The 20,036-nt window shown below is 53.4% G+C and overlaps 1 protein-coding gene across 3 annotated transcripts in view; it reads right to left on the reverse strand.

The window, feature by feature from the left end:
• The window catches only part of NKAIN1 (sodium/potassium transporting ATPase interacting 1), a 41,586-nt gene that overhangs the window by 1,294 nt on the left and 20,256 nt on the right, over positions 1-20,036 (reverse strand). The window contains exons 2-5 of one of the 3 annotated variants that reach the window (XM_023258399.2): positions 3,917-4,054; positions 2,433-2,513; positions 822-1,019; positions 91-151 (exon numbers count right to left, since the gene is read on the reverse strand). In XM_023258399.2, the coding sequence (XP_023114167.1) occupies positions 91-151; positions 822-1,019; positions 2,433-2,513; positions 3,917-4,054 (478 nt within the window). Of the gene's footprint in view, positions 1-90; positions 152-821; positions 1,036-2,432; positions 2,514-3,916; positions 4,055-20,036 lie in introns of those variants that run through there. The other 2 variants (XM_045035445.1, XM_023258400.2) reach the window with 2 other exon arrangements.

A 20,036-nucleotide genomic window follows, 5' to 3' on the forward strand; every position in this document is an offset into this window, starting at 1 on the left:
GGAGGGAGCTTGGCGGCGCTGTCCAGGGTGCTGAAGGAACAGGATGGTGTGCGGCCAGGCTTCCCCATTCCCTAGGGGCTCCCCACTCACAGCTGTCCTCCTCCTCCAGGAACACTTTGCTCACGTAGCAGGCGAACACAAAGCCGAACAGCTGGGGATGGAAGGAAAGAAGACAGAAGCTCTTCCTCCACCCTCTGCCTGGCTGGGCCTTGTCCGACGGGAGGGGCACGGTATGCGAAGATGAAGGCCAACCCATAACAACTTCCAGTGAAATGACTGGGCCTTACTGTCAAACATAGTTGGTTCCATTCTCCATTCTGCGAGTGGACTTTGGACAAGTAATTATTTTACCTCTTTGAGCCTCAGTTTCCCCAGCTGGACCTGGGCAATACTTTACTGACTTGTTTAGAAGAAAGAGGAGTATGTGACTTTGGGCATGTGGAGTGTGGAGGGCAAGACTAGGAACCAGAACTGTCTTGGATCCACTCTCACAACTCTTATGCACTTGATGTGGTCATTCCATTCTGTGAATAAGCAAACAAGCTTAGAGAGGGCAAGTGACTTGTCCAAGGTCACACAGCAGATACACTAGAGATCGGGTTGACTTACAGTCTGATGACTCATCCTAGTCATTAAACCTGCTCACGCCAGGCTGGGGCAGGGGTGAAGGGAGAAGATACAAGATAAGGAGACAGAGCCAGACAGAAGCACAAGAAGGCTGGGAGATCTAGGTTCTTCCCTTCTGAACTAGAGCTAAACAAAGGGGTTAGGGTAGACTCCACCTCCGGGAGTGTGTGGCTCAGGGGGACAGGAGGACTCACAGCCAGGAAGATCTGCAGAGCACTGCTGAGTGCTTCGATGTAGGGATAGTCAAGCAGGCAGCCGGTGACAGAGATGACATGGTGGTCTTCCAGGGCCAGGCGGGAGTTCAGGACAGGTGTCACTAGGCAGCCTGGCCCATTCTCCATCCACCAGGAGCGGTGCAGGGACGTGTTGAAGGTCATGATGAAGTCCCGGTCCTGGGGGCAGAGGGGCCTAGGATACTGAGCTGGGGCCACGAGGTGGCGGGAATCTTCCCCAGGCAGCAGGGAACTTTATATAAAGCCTACTTCACACCTGGACTGTTGAAGCAGCCTCCTCTCCTGACTTGACTTCAAGGGTCTGGAAGGGGGTCTGTTTCCACAAGTCTCTATTTGGCCAGTAGGTGGCGCTTGATGACTATGCAGGTCTCACACTTCCCTCAGAGACCGAAAGGGCTGGTGCTGACCCACAGAAAGCCCCAAAATTTCAGGGATGGAAGGGACATCAACAGTGACTGAGTCCAATTTTCCAGCCCTGAGCGGAATTCTCAACACAGACCCCTTCATGGCCCATGCAGCCTCTCCACTGCTCTCTCTGTGTGACCCTGGGCAAACGTTTCCTCTCTTTAGTTGTTGGTCTGCCCATCTGAAATGGAGAAGGGCCTGCCTTAGATCCGAGGTTCTCACCCACGGCGTCTACGTGTTTACCCATCCAGTCACTCGTGCAGCCTGTTAACAGATATTCACCGAGTGCTGACCAGGTGCCAAGCACTGAGATGTGTCATCTCATTCCATCCCTTCCGCAACCACATGAAGTAATTATCTGCACTCATGAGACAGGGAAACTGAAGCTCAGAAGGTAAACCACTTGCCCAGGGTCACATCACTTGGAAATGTTGGAGCTGGGATTTAAATCCAGCAGAACTACAAAGCCAATGTTCCCATTCATGTATTTTGCCTTCTTTTTGTCTAAAGTTAGAAGTTGTGCCCTCTGGGCTTGCTCTTCTACAAGCCAAGAAGTTCCACTTTCTTCAGTGGTTCCGCACGGGCCCTGGGCCACTCGATTGTCCCCGAAGTCTACTCTCTTTCTCTTCCGAAAATATTGATCAGAACGGGACTCAAATCGGGGCGCCTAGCTGGCTCCGTCGGTGGAACATCTGACTTGATCTTGGGTCGGGGGTTCAAGCCCCAGGTTGGGTGTGGAGATTAGTTAAAAATGAAATCTTGGGGGAAAAAAAAAAAAGAACTGGGCCCAAATCTTTGTGGCCTTAGCCGTACAAAGTGCGTGGCATTTTCATCTCCCTTGCACCGAACACCTGTGGGGCCTGAGAGCAGTTTTCAGGGCCACGAGGTGAGGCTGGTTTCTACCGAGCTTGGAATCACCTGGGACCCCAGCCCATCTTCATGCAGATGGCCCTTCAGTGTTGTCTGCTCCATCATTCGTTTCTGGCAGGTGCAGGGGCGGCCAAACGAAAATGTGGGGGTAGGGTTTGCGGAGCAGATTATTCGGATGTGTAGAGGGAAGTCTCTTCAAGAGACGATGTCCCAGACCCACACCTAACTTGGAGCCTTTGGGTAGGGGACAGGAAAGGTCCGGCTCTGCCCTCTAGCACTGCCAGGCCCGAGGCTTACCTGGGACAGCTGTCCGACCTCCAGGTAGAAGCAGATGATAAATGCATTCCAGCCAACCCAGAGCACCAGCCAGGCTGCATACTGGGGAGAGGAGAGGTGGGATCAGGGTGGGGCCTGGGAAAGTGGGGACAGGGCATGTCAACGCAGACAGAGCTCAGGGACTGAGGGGGCCTTCGCAGCGGGAAATGATGCCATCCCACTTAGACGGCACTTTATAGTTTACAAGTCATTTTTATATCCGTCCGGTTCTTACAACAACGGCCCTGCATGGAAGGCGCCATCCCTTCTTTAAAGATAACTCATGTAAGCCCTAGAGAGGAGGTTTAAGGTTTCCGAGATCACACAGCGAGGAAGAGATAGGGCTGCCACTCAAACTCCAGTCCTCGGGCAGCTAATCCGATGCATTCTGCAGAGAACAGCAGCCACAGCCTGGCTCTGGAGCGCTGGAGAGGATCTAGATATTTCCACCCAAGTTCCATGCCACCAATTTCCGTGCCGCCACACGGCAGACAGTGATGCTTAGAGTGGTACCTGGGGCTTTCCTGAGAGCCAGAGAGAAGGAGCCTCCCATCCCAGGTGACACAGAGCTTTGGGAGGGCCCTCTTCACCTGGCTTCTGGGAGCTCAGCCCGTGGGAGGCCGGAGAAGCCCAAGAATGAGCCGGAGGGGGCTCTGGCGGGAGCATGGCGTTGCATGGCACTGTTATCACAAGTTACCTACTGAAAAGCCTTTTCCCTCAAAAGAGGCGTATGAATGGGCCACTGGGGAAGAGCAGGGGAGAAGGGTGAGCCTAGCTGAAAGCAGGGGTTTAACAGAGACCGTCAAGGACCAGGGCTTGGAAAGAGGAAGCAGGAGGAGGGAGCCAGGGACACAACACAATCCACGCCTGGGATCGGAGCACAGGGGACACTGACCTCAAGCCACACTAGCTGCTCGAGACCATATTCCTCATGAACAGCAAAGGGCAGGTCTTCCTAAAGCAACCTGAGGAACTAAACCAGATGAAGTCTGTCCCTCCACTGGCTTCCGGAGGCAGCGTGAAGATGTGTCAAGAGTGTTCACTCCGGACCTGATTGCTCTCTAATCCTGCCACTGATTAGCTGTGTGGCCTTAGGAAGCCTCATAACCTTTCTGAGCCTCATTTCCTCATCTGGGAAACGGCGATGGTAAGCCATACCTTGCAGGGCTGTTGTAAAGATAAGCAAAACGTGCGGAACTCTCAGCACTGTGCTTGGCGGATGGTAGGCACTCACTAAAATGATATATCTTGTTAATATCTGGATTTTTCCCTAGGAAATTCTTTAGGGAGAATACCGCTCTTGTCTCTCTGCTGAGCAAAGAAGCATTGGTATTTGGGCATCCGCACCAGCAGCCGGGCTGGAGCTAAGACAGAGCAGGGGTCTGGGTGTCCAGGGTAGGGGGCAGTTCTGGCTGGAGGAGCCAGTGGGGGGGGGGGGGGGGAGGGGAGGGGCAAGTGAGCCATACCAGAATGAGGTACCGGGAGCGGTACTGCACGGTGCCGAAGATGCCCAGGATGACGGCCATGATGTGCAGGAAGTTGGCTAAGATAGGAGCCCACTGATAGCCCAGGAAGTCAAAGATCTGCCTCTCCAGTGCAGCCACCTGTGGGAAAGAGCAGGCTGAGGCCACAGGGACAAGGGAAGGCCAGGGACTAAAGGGAAGGGAAGGGATTCCTCCTTGACCTTGTGGAGCGGGTGACGCCACCTAACGTGGCGATGGGACACCACGGCCCGACTGTACGCGAGTCTCAGCATCATCCTAACTCTGCAAGACCACAGGGATACGGGGGAGTGAGGGCAAGGCTGTGGGGGCCGGCTGAGACTGAGCCCTGATCATCACTTCGGGGAGGGCTAACGGGAGAAGGGAACCACAGTTCAGAACACCTTCAAAGCCAAGAGGCTCTGCCCACTAGTACCTGCCCCTGTCCCATGTGGGGCTCTGAGCAGGTGGAGTTAGGATCCAGACTGCTCCCCGCCCTCCCAGCTCTGGCCAAGGGCTCAGCCATAGCCCTGAAGGGCTAGAAGTCCTGAAGTCCCTTCTTCCAAGGACTCCTGTCTGGAGGTTGCCCTGGCCCGTGGGATCCATGGGATGCAGAGAAAGGGATTTTTTTTTTTTTTTTACTCTCCTTCCCCCAGGGAACTGTAATGGGTTGCAAAATTGACCTCAAGTTTTTCCTCTCCATGTTGCCATGCTCTTCGACAATACCGTCCCACACTAACTCTGCATGGTTATGTGACTCGCTTTGCCCAATGGGACTTTAGCAAGCCCAATGCAAGTGAAGACCCCCAAAATGCTTGTGCATTGGAGCTTGCCCACCTGCTACACGTGTAACACAGAGAACACCACGTGAAAGAGCCCGGGTGCCCACCCGGAGCCTGAGAGGAGAACCAAGGCGCCCTAGCTGACAGCCAATCAACCTTCAGACGTGTGAGGCCATTTAGATCATTCCGCTAACCAACCCAGCAACTGACCTAAGACACGTACCTAGACCAGAAAAATCTCCCAGGTGATCCGCAGAATCATGAGCTCGATAAAATGGTTGTTTTAAACTGCTGTCATGGAATGATTTGTTACCCAGCAGAAGCTAACTGATACATAGGACCCCATCAGCACTCCCTGTCCCAGTAGCCCCGGTTCAACCTTGCAGCTGCTATACTTAAGAACAAAGGTGCCAGCGTGCCTGGGTGGCTCAAGAGGTTAAGTGTCGGACTCTTGATTTCAGCTCAGGTCATGATCTCACAGTTCATGAGTTCAAGCCCAGCATCAGGCTCTGCACTGATTGGGATTATCTCTCTCCCTCTCTCTCTGTTCCTCCCCCCGTTGTGCTTGCTTACTCTCTCTCAAAATAAATAAACAAACAAACAAACAAAAAAAAGAGAAGAAGAACAAAGGTGCCAGGGAAATCCATTGTCATTGATTGCCCAATACCTCTTTTTCTGGTCTTTGTTTTGGGAACCACCTTCCAGACCCTTAGTTCATGCGGTTTGGGTGGGGCTGAGCCCACCTCTAATTTCAGTGGAAGGCTCAGGACCCAGTCCTGACCAAATAATCGGCACATGGGGATCTGTGCAGGGATGGACACTCGTCCCCGTGCCTGCCCTTGGCGGTCACTGTGGATGGTTGCTGGAGTAACTGGGACAGAGATACCCTCTATCTGCCAGGGTATCTGAACGGGCATAGTCTCACCCAGAGCTGTTGGTGGCTGTCTCACAGGGACAGTCTGCTTGAGGAAGCAGCCCAAAGCTAAGGGGCAGAGAGGGAAGCAGAGTGGACAAGCGAGGTGAGTGTCCTGGTAACGTCATTTCCGGTCTCAGGATCTAGCCATCGCTGAAAACTAATTCTCCCTCCTTGCACTTGCGATTTCTGTCCCTTGCAACCGAAAGTCCTGACCTAAAAGAGAAGGGGAGCGGAGGGGATCTGGCTGGGCAGGGACAGGGAGGGTTCTGATTGAGATCCTAGAAGCCTTTCTCCTGGCGGGGAGGCAGGAGGAGGTGGGGCTGACGCTACCGCACAGATGGCAGGGCTTGGGCAGAAACCCAGGAAGCCGCGGGCCCAACCCTGGCACCCACCCACCTGGCGCCAGCCTGCCTCTTGTTGGTGACTCCTCTCCCGGGGCCCTGCAGATTGGAAAGAGCTGTCCAAGTGCACCTCTCATGGATACTCCTTGGCAGAAAGGCACGGCTGAGACCATTATCTCATTCTGAAGAAAGAGACCACGAGGCTCAGAGAAGGGAAGCGACTTGCCCAACGTCACTCAGCAGGTAGGTGGCAAAGCCAGGCAGTCATTCTGCTTTTCTCTGCCACCTGTCCCATCAAAGCCCCTCACTTTGCCCTGTTGCCACTGGCCCGGGAGTTAAGAGGTTGACAGTATGACAGACTCCTGGGTGACTTTGGGCGGGCCACCTTCCCCACTGGGTCTCAAGCTCCTTCCTCCATACATAAGAGGTCACTGGACTACATGACCTCTAAGGGCCCTTCTGGTTTTGACCCCAACGGTCTACTGACCTTGGGAGAGAAACTCCCCAGATCGCTCCCCCTGCTCCCAAAAGATCCTCCCTCATTTCCGTTCTTCTCCTTTCCACCCTGACTCTGCCGGGCCTGGGAGAGCCCTGGTGGTTTGGGGTTCCCTGAGGCTGTCAACTCTGCTGGCATCTGGTCCTGGCAAGGAGGATGCCATCAGAGGACAGAGGAGGTGGCTGAGACAGACTTGCCCAGGCTCATTGTGTAGCTGGGGAGACATCTTGCCTGGGTACGCCTACCCAAAACAGGACATCACCCTGCCCTGACCCTGGCACTTGCTCAAAGCCCTCTTGGTTCTTGGGGACCTCAATGACAAAGTAAGCAGTGGGAACAGTCACCACAAAAAGCTTTGGAGTCTCTAAAACTTGGGTTGAAACTGCAGCTCTGTGCGACACGGGGCAAGTTACTTTCCCTCTCGGAGCCTATTTCTTCAACTATAAATGGGGAAGACAATCCTTCCCTTGAGAAGTTGTGAGGATATGGAGACATCACATAAACTAACAGACAACTAGACTTAATCAATGGTGGCTCATTAGGAGAAGACTCAACAGTGGAAGCTTCTTAGTTGGGCACCGAAGGTTTCCTGGGAGCCGGCACAAGCCTTTATCCCCAGCCAGCTCCTGCCCCCAAGTGGCTGAAACAATGGTTTAAGTCCCGCCTTCATTTCCCTTTTCCTTCCTTCCTTCCTTCCTTCCTTCCTTCCTTCCTTCCTTCCTTCCTTCCTTCCATTTTTTAACATTTATTTTGAGAGAGAGAGAGAGAGTAAGAAAGAAAGAGAGGCAGAGAAAGGGAGCTAGCTGAAAGCAGCTGAAGCAGGCTCCAGGCTCTGAGCTGTCAGCGCAGAGCCCTCTTCGGATCCTCTGTGCCCCCCTCTCTCTGCCCCGCCCCTGTTCATGCGTTCTTTCTCGAAAATGAAGAAACACTGGGAAAAAATGAATCCGTGCACATATATATTTTTAATTTTTTTAATGTAAGAAAATATATTTGGGGCACCTGGGTGGCGCAGTCGGTTAAGCGTCCGACTTCAGCCAGGTCACGATCTCGCGGTCCGGGAGTTCGAGCCCCGCGTCAGGCTCTGGGCTGATGGCTCAGAGCCTGGAGCCTGTTTCCGATTCTGTGTCTCCCTCTCTCTCTGCCCCTCCCCCGTTCATGCTCTGTCTCTCTCTGTCCCAAAAATAAATAAACGTTGAAAAAAAAAAAAAAAGAAAATATATTTATCTTGAGAGAGAGGGAGAGCACGCACGGGGGAGGGGCAGAGAGAAGAAGAGAGAGAGAGAATCCCAAGCAGGGTCCACGTTGTCAGCGCAGGGCCCAGCGTGAGGCTTGAACTCACGAACCACGAGGTCACGAGCTGATATCGAGTTGGACGCTTGAGCCATCCAGGCCCTGGAAACCTTATTTTTACTGCGTATTTATTTTTGAGAGAGGGTGCGTGAGCAGGGGAGGGGCAGAGAAAGAGGCGGAGCGAGGATCCGAAGCAGGCTCTGTGCTGACAGCAGCGAGCCCGACGTAGGGCTCGAACTCACAAACTGTGAGATCGTGACCTGAGCCAAAGTCTGACACTCAACTGACTTCACCACACAGGCATCCCTGAACCTTTCTTTTTTTTAATTTATTTTTATTTTTTTTAAATTAATGTTTATTTACTTTTGACAGACAGAGAGAGAGAGCGTGCGCGCGCATGAATGGGGGAGGTGCAGAGAGAGAGGGAGACACAGAATCCGAAGCAGGCTCCAGGCTCCGAGCTGTCAGCATAGAGCCCGACGTGGGGCTCGAACTCACGGACCGGAGATCATGACCTGAGCCGAAGTCGGATGCTTACGTGACCGAGCCACCCAGGGGCCCCAATAATCTCAATTCTAAACTTACTATTTTTTATTAGAAAACCAAGTCAAATATTCCAGAACGTCTGCTTGTCCAGCTGTGGTATGTGGCTAATTAACAAATAAAGAGCAAACAAATAGAATTATCTTCCCCCTTTGGGTGCAGCAGCTTAGAACAATAATCTGAGGGCTGCAGTGACTGTAAATGCAACTGACCTCGGTGTGTCTTTTTACTCTCAGGGGAGGGATAGTGTGGAGACGACAGCACCTCCTTTGCAAAAGTTTCTTTTTTTTTTTCCTTTTGTTTTGTTTTGTTTTGCAAAAGTTTCAAGTGCACGTGCGCTGAGGGAAAACGTGACTTTTTTTTTTTAACCTGGTCAGCCCATAAGCTAGGTCTTGAGTCTCTCCTAGGCGGGCCAGAACCAGGACAGAAGCTCCTGTCGGCAACTGATGCAGCCTCCTCCCTGATCTCCAGCAAAGGGAGGTTGGCCACCACCCCCGTCGAGGGCTTTTCCTTTTTCCTTTTTTTAATGTTCATTTATTTTTGAGGGAGAGAGAGAGAGAGAGAGAGAGAGAGAGAGAGAGAGACAGAGTGCAAGCAGGGGAAGGGCAGAGACAGAGGAAGACACAGAATCCGAAGCAGGCTCCAGGCTCTGAGCTGTCAGCACAGAGCCCGACGCGGAGCTCTGACTCAGAAACCGCGAGATCATGTCCTGAGCCGAGGTTGGAAGCTTCAGCGACCGAGCCACCCAGGCGCCCCTCGAGTGCTTTTTCTAAAATACAAATCTGGTCCAGTCACTCTGTCATCAGGGCAGCCCACAGAGCTTGGGGTAATCCCTGCCGTCTCTGGGCCTGCCAACTCCCCAGCCACACAGGACCCCAAACCAGGACGAGAGCCCTGACCATCCCAGAGTGACAGATGAGAACGGGTCACCAGATCCTGTCTGCATCGGTCAAGACCCGCATGCCTGCCCCTCAATCCTCTCTACCCTCATCCCCTCAAGGCCCTGTGCTGCTCCCCCTGACCCAGCCCTCCCCCACCCCTTTCAGAAGTCCTCCCAAACCAGCCTGCGCCCCTAAAGGCTCAGCTCCTTCCCTGAGAGGTCCCCCCTCCCCTATGTTTTTGCACCCAAGGATGCCGTTTCTCTGTGCTCTTCTCAGTGACCATTTCTCTTCTCACATCCCCTGTTCCTTAGGCCCAAGGGTGGGGTAGGATCCTCTGGGGTCTCTAAGTTGCTTACAGAACTGGACAACCCTGTGCCCCCGGGGCTCGGGCCCTAGGGCTATACCACTCCCCCCACTGCTGACCTCGTCATCCGCTGGCCTCCAGGTCCTGCCTTTTCCTGAAAATGAGTTTCATCCCTGCATCACCCCAGTTGCCTTGGACACCGGGGACCACCCCCTCCAGCACCGTGATGACTTCTCATCTCTCAAACACCTCTCCTGTGACCTTTCCCTCCATTTCTCCTCCTACAACGGCCACCACGTGGACGGTGGCATCACCATAACTGCCCCGCCTCCAAAGTCACCAATTCGACAGCCCCTGCTGGACCACTCCAGCTTGCTTCCCAGCACCTGTGGACGGTGACGGTGACGACCTGGGTCCAGTGCATCAGGTCCCCTGCCCCTCACCCTCTACCCCTTCCATTCTCCATTTCCTCACTCACACCCCAGCTCGGCTTGCTGGGACGGCACGATGCTTCCTTACTTCCGAGTGAGCTTCGGCTGTAAGCCAAACTCCCATGCCCTCTGCCTTTCCATTGCACCTGTCAGGAAAGGCCCACACCTGCAAAAACCCAATTAACAGTGTTCTCACTGCCTGCAAAGCAGCCAAGCGCTGATAGAGCATGTCACTCCCCAGGCAGACAAGGTGCGTGACAGATCGACAGACCCTGTAATCATCAACTTTGAGAGCCCCCCCTCCGCCCACCGCCGCCCCACAACCCGCCTAGGCCTCTCTAGGGAACTCACTTTCCCCACTATCTCAGATCTTCTCACTGTCCTCAACCCTCCTGGGCCCCCAACCCCACCCCAGCCTCACTCTCAGAGGACCTGGCCTCTGTCTCCCCCTCCTCCGCCTGGTGCCTCCACCTACACCCTGGACCCCATCTCCTGTCTTCTCGGGAGCTCACACCATCCTCTTCTTGCCTGTAAACTCAACCTCAACCTCTCCCTCTGCCCAGGATCCTTCCCATGGGGTCCTAAACACATTCAAGCCACTTCTATTAAAAAAATGAATGAATGAACGAACGAACGAAAGAAAAGCCCCTCATGGTCCTCCAGCTATACCTCCTCTATCTCAATGCTCTCACGCCCAGACTAAGGGTCTCAACGTCCTCCCTACAACTCGTTCCCCTGCCTGCTTGCACGCTGCAGTGTGGTTCAGTGGTTAGGAGCTGGGTTAGAATCCTGGTACCACTGGCCAAGTCACTTAACCTCGCTGCACCTCGGTTTCCTCCTCCAGCGGAATGGGTATAATTCACAACACCTCCCTCATATGGTTGTGAAGAGATTCGGAGTCGTTTGTTTAATTTGCGAACACGATGCCCAACGTGGGGCCTGAAACTCACAACTCTGAGATCAAGAGGTGCATGCTCTAGGGGCGCCTGGGTAGCTCAGTCGGTTAAGCGGCCGACTTCGGCTCAGGTCACGATCTCGCGGTCCGTGAGTTCGAGCCCCGAGTCGGGCTCTGGGCTGACGGCTCAGAGCCTGGAGCCTGTTTCCGATTCTGTGTCTCCCTCTCTCTCTGCCCCTCCCCCGTTCATGCTCTGTCTCTCTCTGTCTCAAAAATAAATAAACGTTAAAAAAAAAATTAAAAAAAAAAAAAAGAGGTGCCTGCTCTAGCAACTGAACCAGACGGGCATCCCATTTTTCTTTTCTTTACTATTATTTAAAATTATATTCTGCTGCAGAACTCCCTTGCCCCTCCCCCCGCTTCCCCCCCCCCCCCCCCCGCTTTTCCCATGGCACTTATCACACACTAACATCCTACCCACTCCCTTTTACTGCCTGACTCCTGCATTAGAAGGCAAACCCCACGGGAGCAGGGATTTCTGCCTGAGGTGCTCCCGGCTGCACTTCCGGCAGGGAGAGCTGTGCCTGGCACGGGGGCAAGTGCCAAGGTTAAGCTGGTTCTCCACCCTTCCTGGCCACTCCCGATTCTGGTGTGGCTCATCCTCCCGTGTAGCCAGGGCCCTAAATGTCAGAACACCCCTCTTTATGCTCCCTTTGTCCAAGCAAACGCACGCCCACCCAAGCTCCAGGGCTACCTGCTCGTGTTTCGGCCTCCAGCCCCTTTATAAGTGGCTACTCACTGGATGAACTTAACATGGCCAAACGTGGACTTAATGAACCTACTATGCCCCAGACTGGTCCATTTCCAGTGTTTGGGTCCCATGATGTGCTGCAAAAGCCAGAAAGCTCAACTTCAGGTCCTGGTCTCCCTCCTGCCCTCTACAAGACTACCAGCTGCCCCCCCCCCCCCCCCCCCCCCCCCCCCCCCCCCCCCGCCTCAAGCCCAACCGGGCCCCTCTCCTTTCCCAAGTGAAGCCACCACCACGGGGCTCCCCTGCTGCCCCTCCCCCTGCCCTTAGCTCCCCACCCCCCACCCGATTATTTATTTATCAGGTAGCTGCCAGCTGAGGGGGATGCGGTTGCCATGGGAACCATCAGCCCCGGGTCAGGGCTGCCTCTGTTCTCAGTAGGATGCTCTTGTCTGTCTAGACGCCAACCCCAGGAGCCCAACACCAGGTGGGGGGTGGGGGTGGGGGGTCAAGGGATAAATGATGCGGACAGGCCCACCCCAGCCCCCAGGAAGCAGGCTGGGGGAAGAGAGGGCGGAGAGGGGCTGGGCTCCAGCCCCAGAACCCATCACAAGCCTCTGGCGCCCAAGCCCTTGCCCGCCAATTCTGCAAGTCAACTACTTTGCTGGCCAAAATTCCAGCCATGTCGCCGGGGGACACAGAAGTCAGGCCATCTGAGGGAGGGGTCCCTGAAGTTTTTGAAGAATGGTTTGGTCCAGCCCGGGTACCGTTATTGACCTGAGTTCACAGAAGGCTGAGGTGGGAAGAGCTCCCCGTTTGGGGACCAGCAAACCTGATTCTGTCCCCAGTCAGTGATTTCACTGGGCGACCTTGGGCAAGTTACTCCCCCTCTCTGAGCCGGCGCCTGGGACAATGTCCCAAAGCGCATGGAAAGCTCTCGGCCCAGCGCCTGGCACACGGTTGGTGCTCTGTATACGGCAACAGCCTTTGCTGCAGCCCCAAACTCCAACCCCCCTTTTCCCAATGGATTTCTGAGGCAGCTGACAAAATTAAACCCGACTTAGGCCCTCATCCATGAAATGAGGGAGTGGGACTGAAGCCAGACAGGAGGACCCCTGGAGATCCACCAGCCCAACCCCCTCATTAGGGAGGTGAGCCAACTGGCTGCCGTGAGTTGTCTGAGAGGAAGGACTTCCCACTCCCCCCCCCCCCCCCCCCCCCCCCCCCCCCCCCCCCCCCGAGCTCTGCCTCCTTCGCTGGCTGCAGTGGTCCCAGAGATCAGGTAGTCTTTGGCAGGGTCAGGGAAAAACAGGCCTGGCAGGGACTCAGTTCCTCGAAAAAATATTTCTTGAGCACCTATAATGCGCCAGGCTGGGTGCAGGGTATCCGGTGATGAACAAGCTGGTGTGGCACCCTCCTCAGGAGCTCAAGTCTGGAGACAAATCCCATAGTCCTCTGGGAGCTGATGATGGGAGCTTCTCTGCCAGGTTCCCCGCCCGCTGTGTGTAGGGACCTGTGGGGACTCCTTCCTACCCCCAACACACACACACACACACACACACACACACACACACACACACACAAACACGCGCGCGCTCCCTGTCGCTATCTCTTCTGGGGCTCCTGCGGCCCTTCTGCCTCTCTGCCCTGGTCTGATTCCTGATGGAAAATGGCCAAGGTCGTCACCGGTAAGTGAAAACAAAAAACAAAAACACAACAACCGCAGAGTAATAGGATTCCATTTACATTACAAAAAAAAAAAAAAAAAAGAGAGAGAGAGAGAGAGAGACAAAGCCAAAAAATAAAAATAAATAAAAAGACGCGAAACGTGTTTGACTAAATGCAGAATCAAGAGCTGGGGAGACACACATGACAAATGGTTATGAGAACTTCCCTCTAGGGAGTCGGACTGGGGAGATGGGGAGCCTTACACTTTTACTTAGAAATACTTCTGTATCTTGGATTTTTTACAACGAACGTATGCTTTTCAACAACGTTAAGAAGAAACGTCTTTCAGCGTCGATTCGTGTGCAAAAGCAGTGAAGTGGCTCAGACGATCTGAGGTCTCCTTGTCTGATGTGAAGGTGCTGGGGGGCCCCGGGCAAGTGTCCTCCTCTGGGCCTCAGTGTTCTCATCTGTACAGTGGGGGCCGGTCGCTCCAAACCACTGTCTGGGCCTGGTGATGCTGCAGCCTGCCTATGGGCAGGGGGCCTGGCCTTGGGGTCCTGCGACCTCTGCTGAGGGCCTAACAGCCCCTCTTCCCCAGAAGCTCGTTCTGGCAGCCCCTGGTAAGATTGCTGCTCGGGTTCAGCCAGCCGAGGCACTAGGGCTCCCCATAACCCTTGTGGAGCCGCCGGGATGCGAAAGGTGGAGGCTCAGAGTGGTCCCGGGTCTCCCAAAGTCACTCAGACAGGAAGTGGTAGAGTTCAGGTTCGAGTCCTTGTCTGTGCGCTCACTGTTCTTCCCGCCCACCATATGTCTTGCCAGAGACGGTTGGGGGCATAGGAAGGGGTAGATCCGAGGCGGGGCGGGCAGAGCCTGGCTTGGATCAAAAGCGGGCAGTGATGTAACAGCTAACATTTATTAATCTCCTATTAATGCCAGACACTATGCTGAGTATTTCACACCTGTTCATTCATTCATTCTACAAACAGCTCTCCAGGGCCTTTACTGGGCTAAGAGCTGAGAAGTAAGGGGACCCAGATCTTGTCCCCATGGGTTGACAGTCCTGCCTGTTCCCTCCTCAGCACTGACACCAGAACACCTGACTGAGCCCAGAGAGCCCAGAAAGCAGAAGAGAGGTAAGATGGTGGGGGGGGGGGGTGTTCTTTCCCATTAGAAAATAGAAGAAAACAACTCTCAATGGGCTTCAGAATTGTACAATCATTTATTGAGCGCCTAGTGTATATTACCCCTCATACCCATGTCTCTAAATCCTAACCCCATTGCTAGATGAGGAAACCGTGGCCCAGAGAGGTAAAGGGGCTTGCCCAAGGACACACAGAAAAGCTGAGCCTGCAGCCAGTCTGTTGGGGTCCCAACCCTCACTCTTCCCTACCACGTGGCTGAGACCGCGCTGCCAAGCCTGCTTGCATGCCCTGGCAGATGGGGATCTCACCCCTTACAGCCTTGCTGGAGTAATCTCCCGCCCTCAGTCCTGCTCCCTCCTCCTAAGGCCAGCTCCCCCAGCCCCCCCAGGCTCCAAGACTGCCATCTGTCTGTCCTTATGCCCTCCTGCTGTGGCCCAGCCCTGGACCTCAGCTGGGCCTGGGGGAGCGAGGGAGCAGCTGGCCACTGCCTTGTGCGTAATTAGCCCTCAGAGACCAGCCTGGAGCTTAAGGGAGGCCCAGGACTGTCTCAGAGGGCTGGCTGAGGCCAGCCTCGGTCCCTGCAGGAGGCAGCCGCTGGGGCTTGGCCTCTGTCTCCATGGCAACCCCACCCCCTCATCCCAGCGACAGCTGACCCTTCCCAGCTGGGGGACTCCTCAGACCCCTTCTGGGCAAATTCATCCCCGCTACATCTCTGAGCTGGCAGCTCCATTAGAACGGGCCCGGTAGTGGTCTAATTAGCATACATCTACATTAATTTGCATAAACCCAGCCTAGAAGCCCAGGGTTATACCAAGGTCAGTCTGAAATCAAAGGGTCCCTCCAAATCACGGGGCCTATCTCTTCATCCACAATCTGGTCCAGCCTACAGGCACCCCAGGGGGAGGCCACTGGGCGTGCAGAGAAGGGTCTTCAGGACAGTGACTCTGACCACGTCCCCTCTTCCGTGGACCGGGGACCAGGATGCCTACTTCGCAGCAGTGAGGGTCTTCCAGGTCCCACCCCACCCCCTTCAAGCGCTAATCTCCACTCCCGGAGCTCCTTACTTTGTGCCAGTGGGGCAGGCCCCTCTTACAGTTCCAGAAAAGCCCACAGGACCCCAGGAGAGCTGCCCCTTGGATCTGGGGCTCCTATGCCACCTGCCTGCCACCAGGCCATCCCGCCCTAACTTCTGGGGTCTGGCAGCAAAAGGACTAGAAGCTGGCAGCTACCAGCTTCGGCCTTTCCTCAACACCACCTCCTCTGGGCTTTGCCCTTGTGCCCGTTCACAGCCCGGGAGCAGGGGCATCTGACTTGGCTCCGGCCCCCAGCGCCATCCACTTCGGTGCCCTCTTTGGAGAACCATGAGAGGCAGTTTGACGCAGTGGGGCAGAGGGCGTGCTTGGGTTTGTCTTCCGTACGAGCCTCAGTCTCCCCATCTGTAAAATGGGGAGAACAGGGGCGCCTGGGTGGCGCAGTCGGTTAAGCGTCCGACTTCAGCCAGGTCACGATCTCGCGGTCCGCGAGTTCGAGCCCCGCGTCGGGCTCTGGGCTGATGGCTCGGAGCCTGGAGCCTGTTTCCGACTCTGTGTCTCCCTCTCTCTCTGCCCCTCCCCCGTTCATGCTCTGTCTCTCTCTGTCCCAAAAATAAATAAACGTTGAAAAAAAAATTTAAAAAAAAATGGGGAGAACAGCCCCCACACTTGCTGGAACTACCGTGAAAATTCAGTAAGACAACGTACGTCAAGTGTCTGACGTAGTAAGTGTTCCATAAATGTTGACTATTTTTTTTTTTAAATGTTCACTTTGAAAGAGAGACAGAGGGTGAGTGGGGGGAGGGGCAGAGACAGGGAGACACAGAATCCCAAGCAGGCTCCGCACCTGCCCCACGCCTCAACTACCGAGACCCGCAGCAGGCTCTGGAGTGGGCAGTGAAAGCCTGGGAGGAGGGCGTCCTCTTTAGAAAACACTTCAGACAGGATAGAGGGGACGACAACCCGGGCGGAGCAAATCCAGCAAAAAACACACTCACCCAGAAGATGCTGGCTGCAGATCAATGGACTTCTGGATAAATAAAAAAGTGATTAATCAGATCCTCCATTAAGTACAACGAACGACACCGTATAATTAAGCCAAAAAACTCGCGGCGAAAAGCACCTTTAAGGGAGCAGGCACTTAGGCAGGGAGAATTAAGGAGGCACTGAGGATAGCAGGAGCTATAAGGCTGGAGGTGAGGCGGAAGAGACCAGAAGGTTGACCAAAACAATCAGGAGTCACAGCATTAGAGGAGGCCAGAGCCCCGTAGTTATCAGCTCAAGCTCCAGAGTCAGGCAGACTTGGGATGGGGTCCCAGCTCTCACTTACAGGCTTGTAGGACCCGGGAAAGTCATTTCCTGGAGCCTCAGTTTCCTCATCGGTAAAATGGGAACACAGCTACCACTGATACCGACCTCCTGGGGTTGTGGCCGACTCGATGAGAATGGGAGTAAAGAAGTTTGCATATAGTAAGTGCTCAATAAATTCTCCTTGATTGGACAAGTCACTTTCCCTCTCCGGATCTTAATTTCTCCTTGGCAAATAGGGGATAATGATGTCCTGTCTTACAGAGAAATTGGCGGACCAAGTGAGATCACAACCAGGAAAGCAGTTTATATACCATAACGTGCTTTTTAAATTGTAAAGTACCGTGTCCCCATCGTCATTGTTAGGATAATGAAGTTCTTTGGTTTCATACCAAGGTCAGATCCCTGTTGCTCCTTTCCTGAGAAGCTGCACGGTGTCGTGGTTAAAAGTGTGGCTGGCCTAGGAGCCAGACTGCCTGGGTTTGAATCCTACCTTTACCCTGATTATTAGCCGTGTGACTTTCAGCGACTCACTTAACCTAACCTCTCTGTGCTTTAACTTCTCCGTCTATCAAATGGGGATAATGATAACAGTGCCTATTTCATGGGATTGTCGTGAGGCCTCAGTGAGGGAATATGTGTAAAACGTTCAGAACATTGCCTGGCCCGTACTCACGGGTAAAGCCACGTCAGTTGCAACGAGTCACCCAGAGTGAAGACTTTGGACCTGGGTCCCCTACAGGCTCAGAGGCCTCAAGTGCTGCAGAAGAGACTATAGTTGTCCTGGTGTGCACGCCCCAGGTAGCGCCCTCTCCCCGACCCACCCCATCCAGCCCAGCAGCTGCCTGACCCAGCCTGGCCCCTTCTCCACCTGGCTCTTCTCATTCACCCCCCAAGCATCCACGAACACTGACCTTGCCCTGGGCCCGCCCTGTCAACTGTCAGTTCGGCACAACCCAGAGAAGAGAGCAGGGACTTCCCTCCGGGGACGTGCACGGAGCCCACCCTGCACACACTGCCTCATGTCCGCGCGTTCCGCGTCTTCCTCCCAACGCTTGAGAGCCGTCCTTTTCCATGTGTAAAAACAGAGGCCCAGGGAGGGTGTGGGAGTGGTGGGGGCAGGATTCGCGTCTAGCTCTGTCAGGGCGATGATATTCCCAAAGTGAGCTAGAGTCAGCGCAGTCGCTGTCAAAATTCCAACGACTTGTTTTTGCAGAAATAGAGAAGCTGGTCCTAAAATTCAGAGGAATGCTCAAGGGACCTAGAATCATCAAATCATCTCAAAAAAGAAGAACGTTGGAGGGTGAGACTTCTTGATCTCAAACCTTACAGTAACATTACAGTAATCAAGACGGCGTGGTATTCACGTAAGGTTAGGCTGACAGGTTGAGATGGCATAGAATTGAGAGTCCAAAAACAAACCCATGCCTTTAACTGATTTTCAACAAGGTGCCGGGGCGCCTGGGTGGCTCAGTAGGTTAAGCGTCTGACTTTGTCTCAGGTCATGATCTCGCGGTTCATGAGTTCAAGCCTCGCATCGGGCTCTGTGCTGACAGCTCAGAGCCTGGAGCCTGTTTCAGATTCTGTGTCTCCCTCTCTCTCTCTGACCCTGCCCTGTTCATGCTCTGTCTCTGTCTCAAAAATAAACATTAAAAAAAAAAAAAAAAAAGAAAAGAATCAACAAGGTGCCAAGACCGTTCAATGGAGAAAGCGTAGTCTCGTCAACAAAGGGTGCTGGGACACATGGATATCTGCGTGCAGAAGAATGAAGTTGGACCCCTACCTCACACCAGATGCAAAAACTAACTCAAATGGATCACAGACCTAAGAGTTAAAGGCTAAAACTATGACACTCTTAGGAGGAGCCATACGTGTGACCTTGGAATAGGCATGTGATAATACGACACCAAAAGCACAAGTAGCCAAAGAAAAACCAGATACACTGGATGTCATCAAAATCAAAACCATTTGAACCTCAAAGGACACCATCAAGAAAGTGAAAGCCAACCCACACAGAATGGAAGAAGATATTTGCAGATCAGAGATGTGACAGAGGTCTAGAATCCAGAATATATAAAGAATTCTTAAAAGAAAAAAGAGGGGGGCACCTGGGTGGCCCAGCCGGTTAATCATCCGACTTCGGCTCAGGTCATGATCTCGCGGTTCGTGGGTTCGAGCCCCGCATCGGGCTCTGTGCTGACAGTTCAGAGCCTGGAGCCTATTTCAGATTCTGTGTCTCCCTCTCTCTGCCCCTCCTCCACTTGCTCTCTCTTTCTCTCTCAAAAATAAATAAAACATTAAAAAGCTTTTTTTTTTTTAATTTTTTTTCAACATTTATTTATTTTTGGGGCAGAGAGAGACAGAGCATGAACGGGGGAGGGGCAGAGAGAGAGGGAGACACAGAATCGGAAACAGGCTCCAGGCTCCGAGCCATCAGCCCAGAGCCCGACGCGGGGCTCGAACTCACAGACCGCGAGATCGTGACCTGGCTGAAGTCGGACGCTTAACCGACTGCGCCACCCAGGCGCCCCTAAAAAGCTTTTAAAAAAAGAATTCTTACCACCCAACAAAATGATACATAACCCAATTAAAAAAATGAGCAAAAGATTTGAATGGAAATTTTTCCAAAGAAGATACAAAAATGGCCAATAAGCACATGGAAAGATGCTCGCCATCATTACTCGTCAGGGAAATGGAAATCAAAAGGACCATAAGATACTACTTAATACCCATAAGGATATCTAAAATTGAAAAGACAGGGACACCTGGCTGGCTCAGGGGGGAGACTGTGCGATTCTTGATCTCAGGGTTGTGAGTTTGAGCCCCACATTGGGTGTAGAGAGAACTTAAATATCTAAACTTAAAAAAAAAAAAAAGACAATCACAAGTTTGGGTGACGGCGTGAAGAACTAGAACCTTCGTGGCATTACTGGTGGGAACGTCAAATGGTGCAGCCACTATGGAAAACGGGCTAGTTCCCTGCCCCCCAATTAAGCAGTTAGTACATGACTCAGCAACTTATTCCCAGGTAGATACCCTGAAATTGAAAACAAAGTTCATATAAAACTTGTACAGAAATGTTCGCAGCACCGTTGGTCACAGCAGCCCCAATGGAAACAACCCAAAGGTTGATGGACTGATGAACAGATTAAACAAAATGTGATAGATCCATACATGGAACATAAAGTCATAAAAAGGAATGATACCCGGATACAGGCTACAACAAGCATCAACTTTAAAAATACCATGCTGAGAGGGGCCCCTGGGTGGCTCAGTCGGTTGAAGAGTCCGACTTCGGCTCGGGTCACGATCCCATCACCCATGGGTTC

Source organism: Felis catus, chromosome C1 (assembly GCF_018350175.1).
Source record: "Felis catus isolate Fca126 chromosome C1, F.catus_Fca126_mat1.0, whole genome shotgun sequence".
NCBI lineage: Eukaryota > Metazoa > Chordata > Mammalia > Carnivora > Felidae > Felis > Felis catus.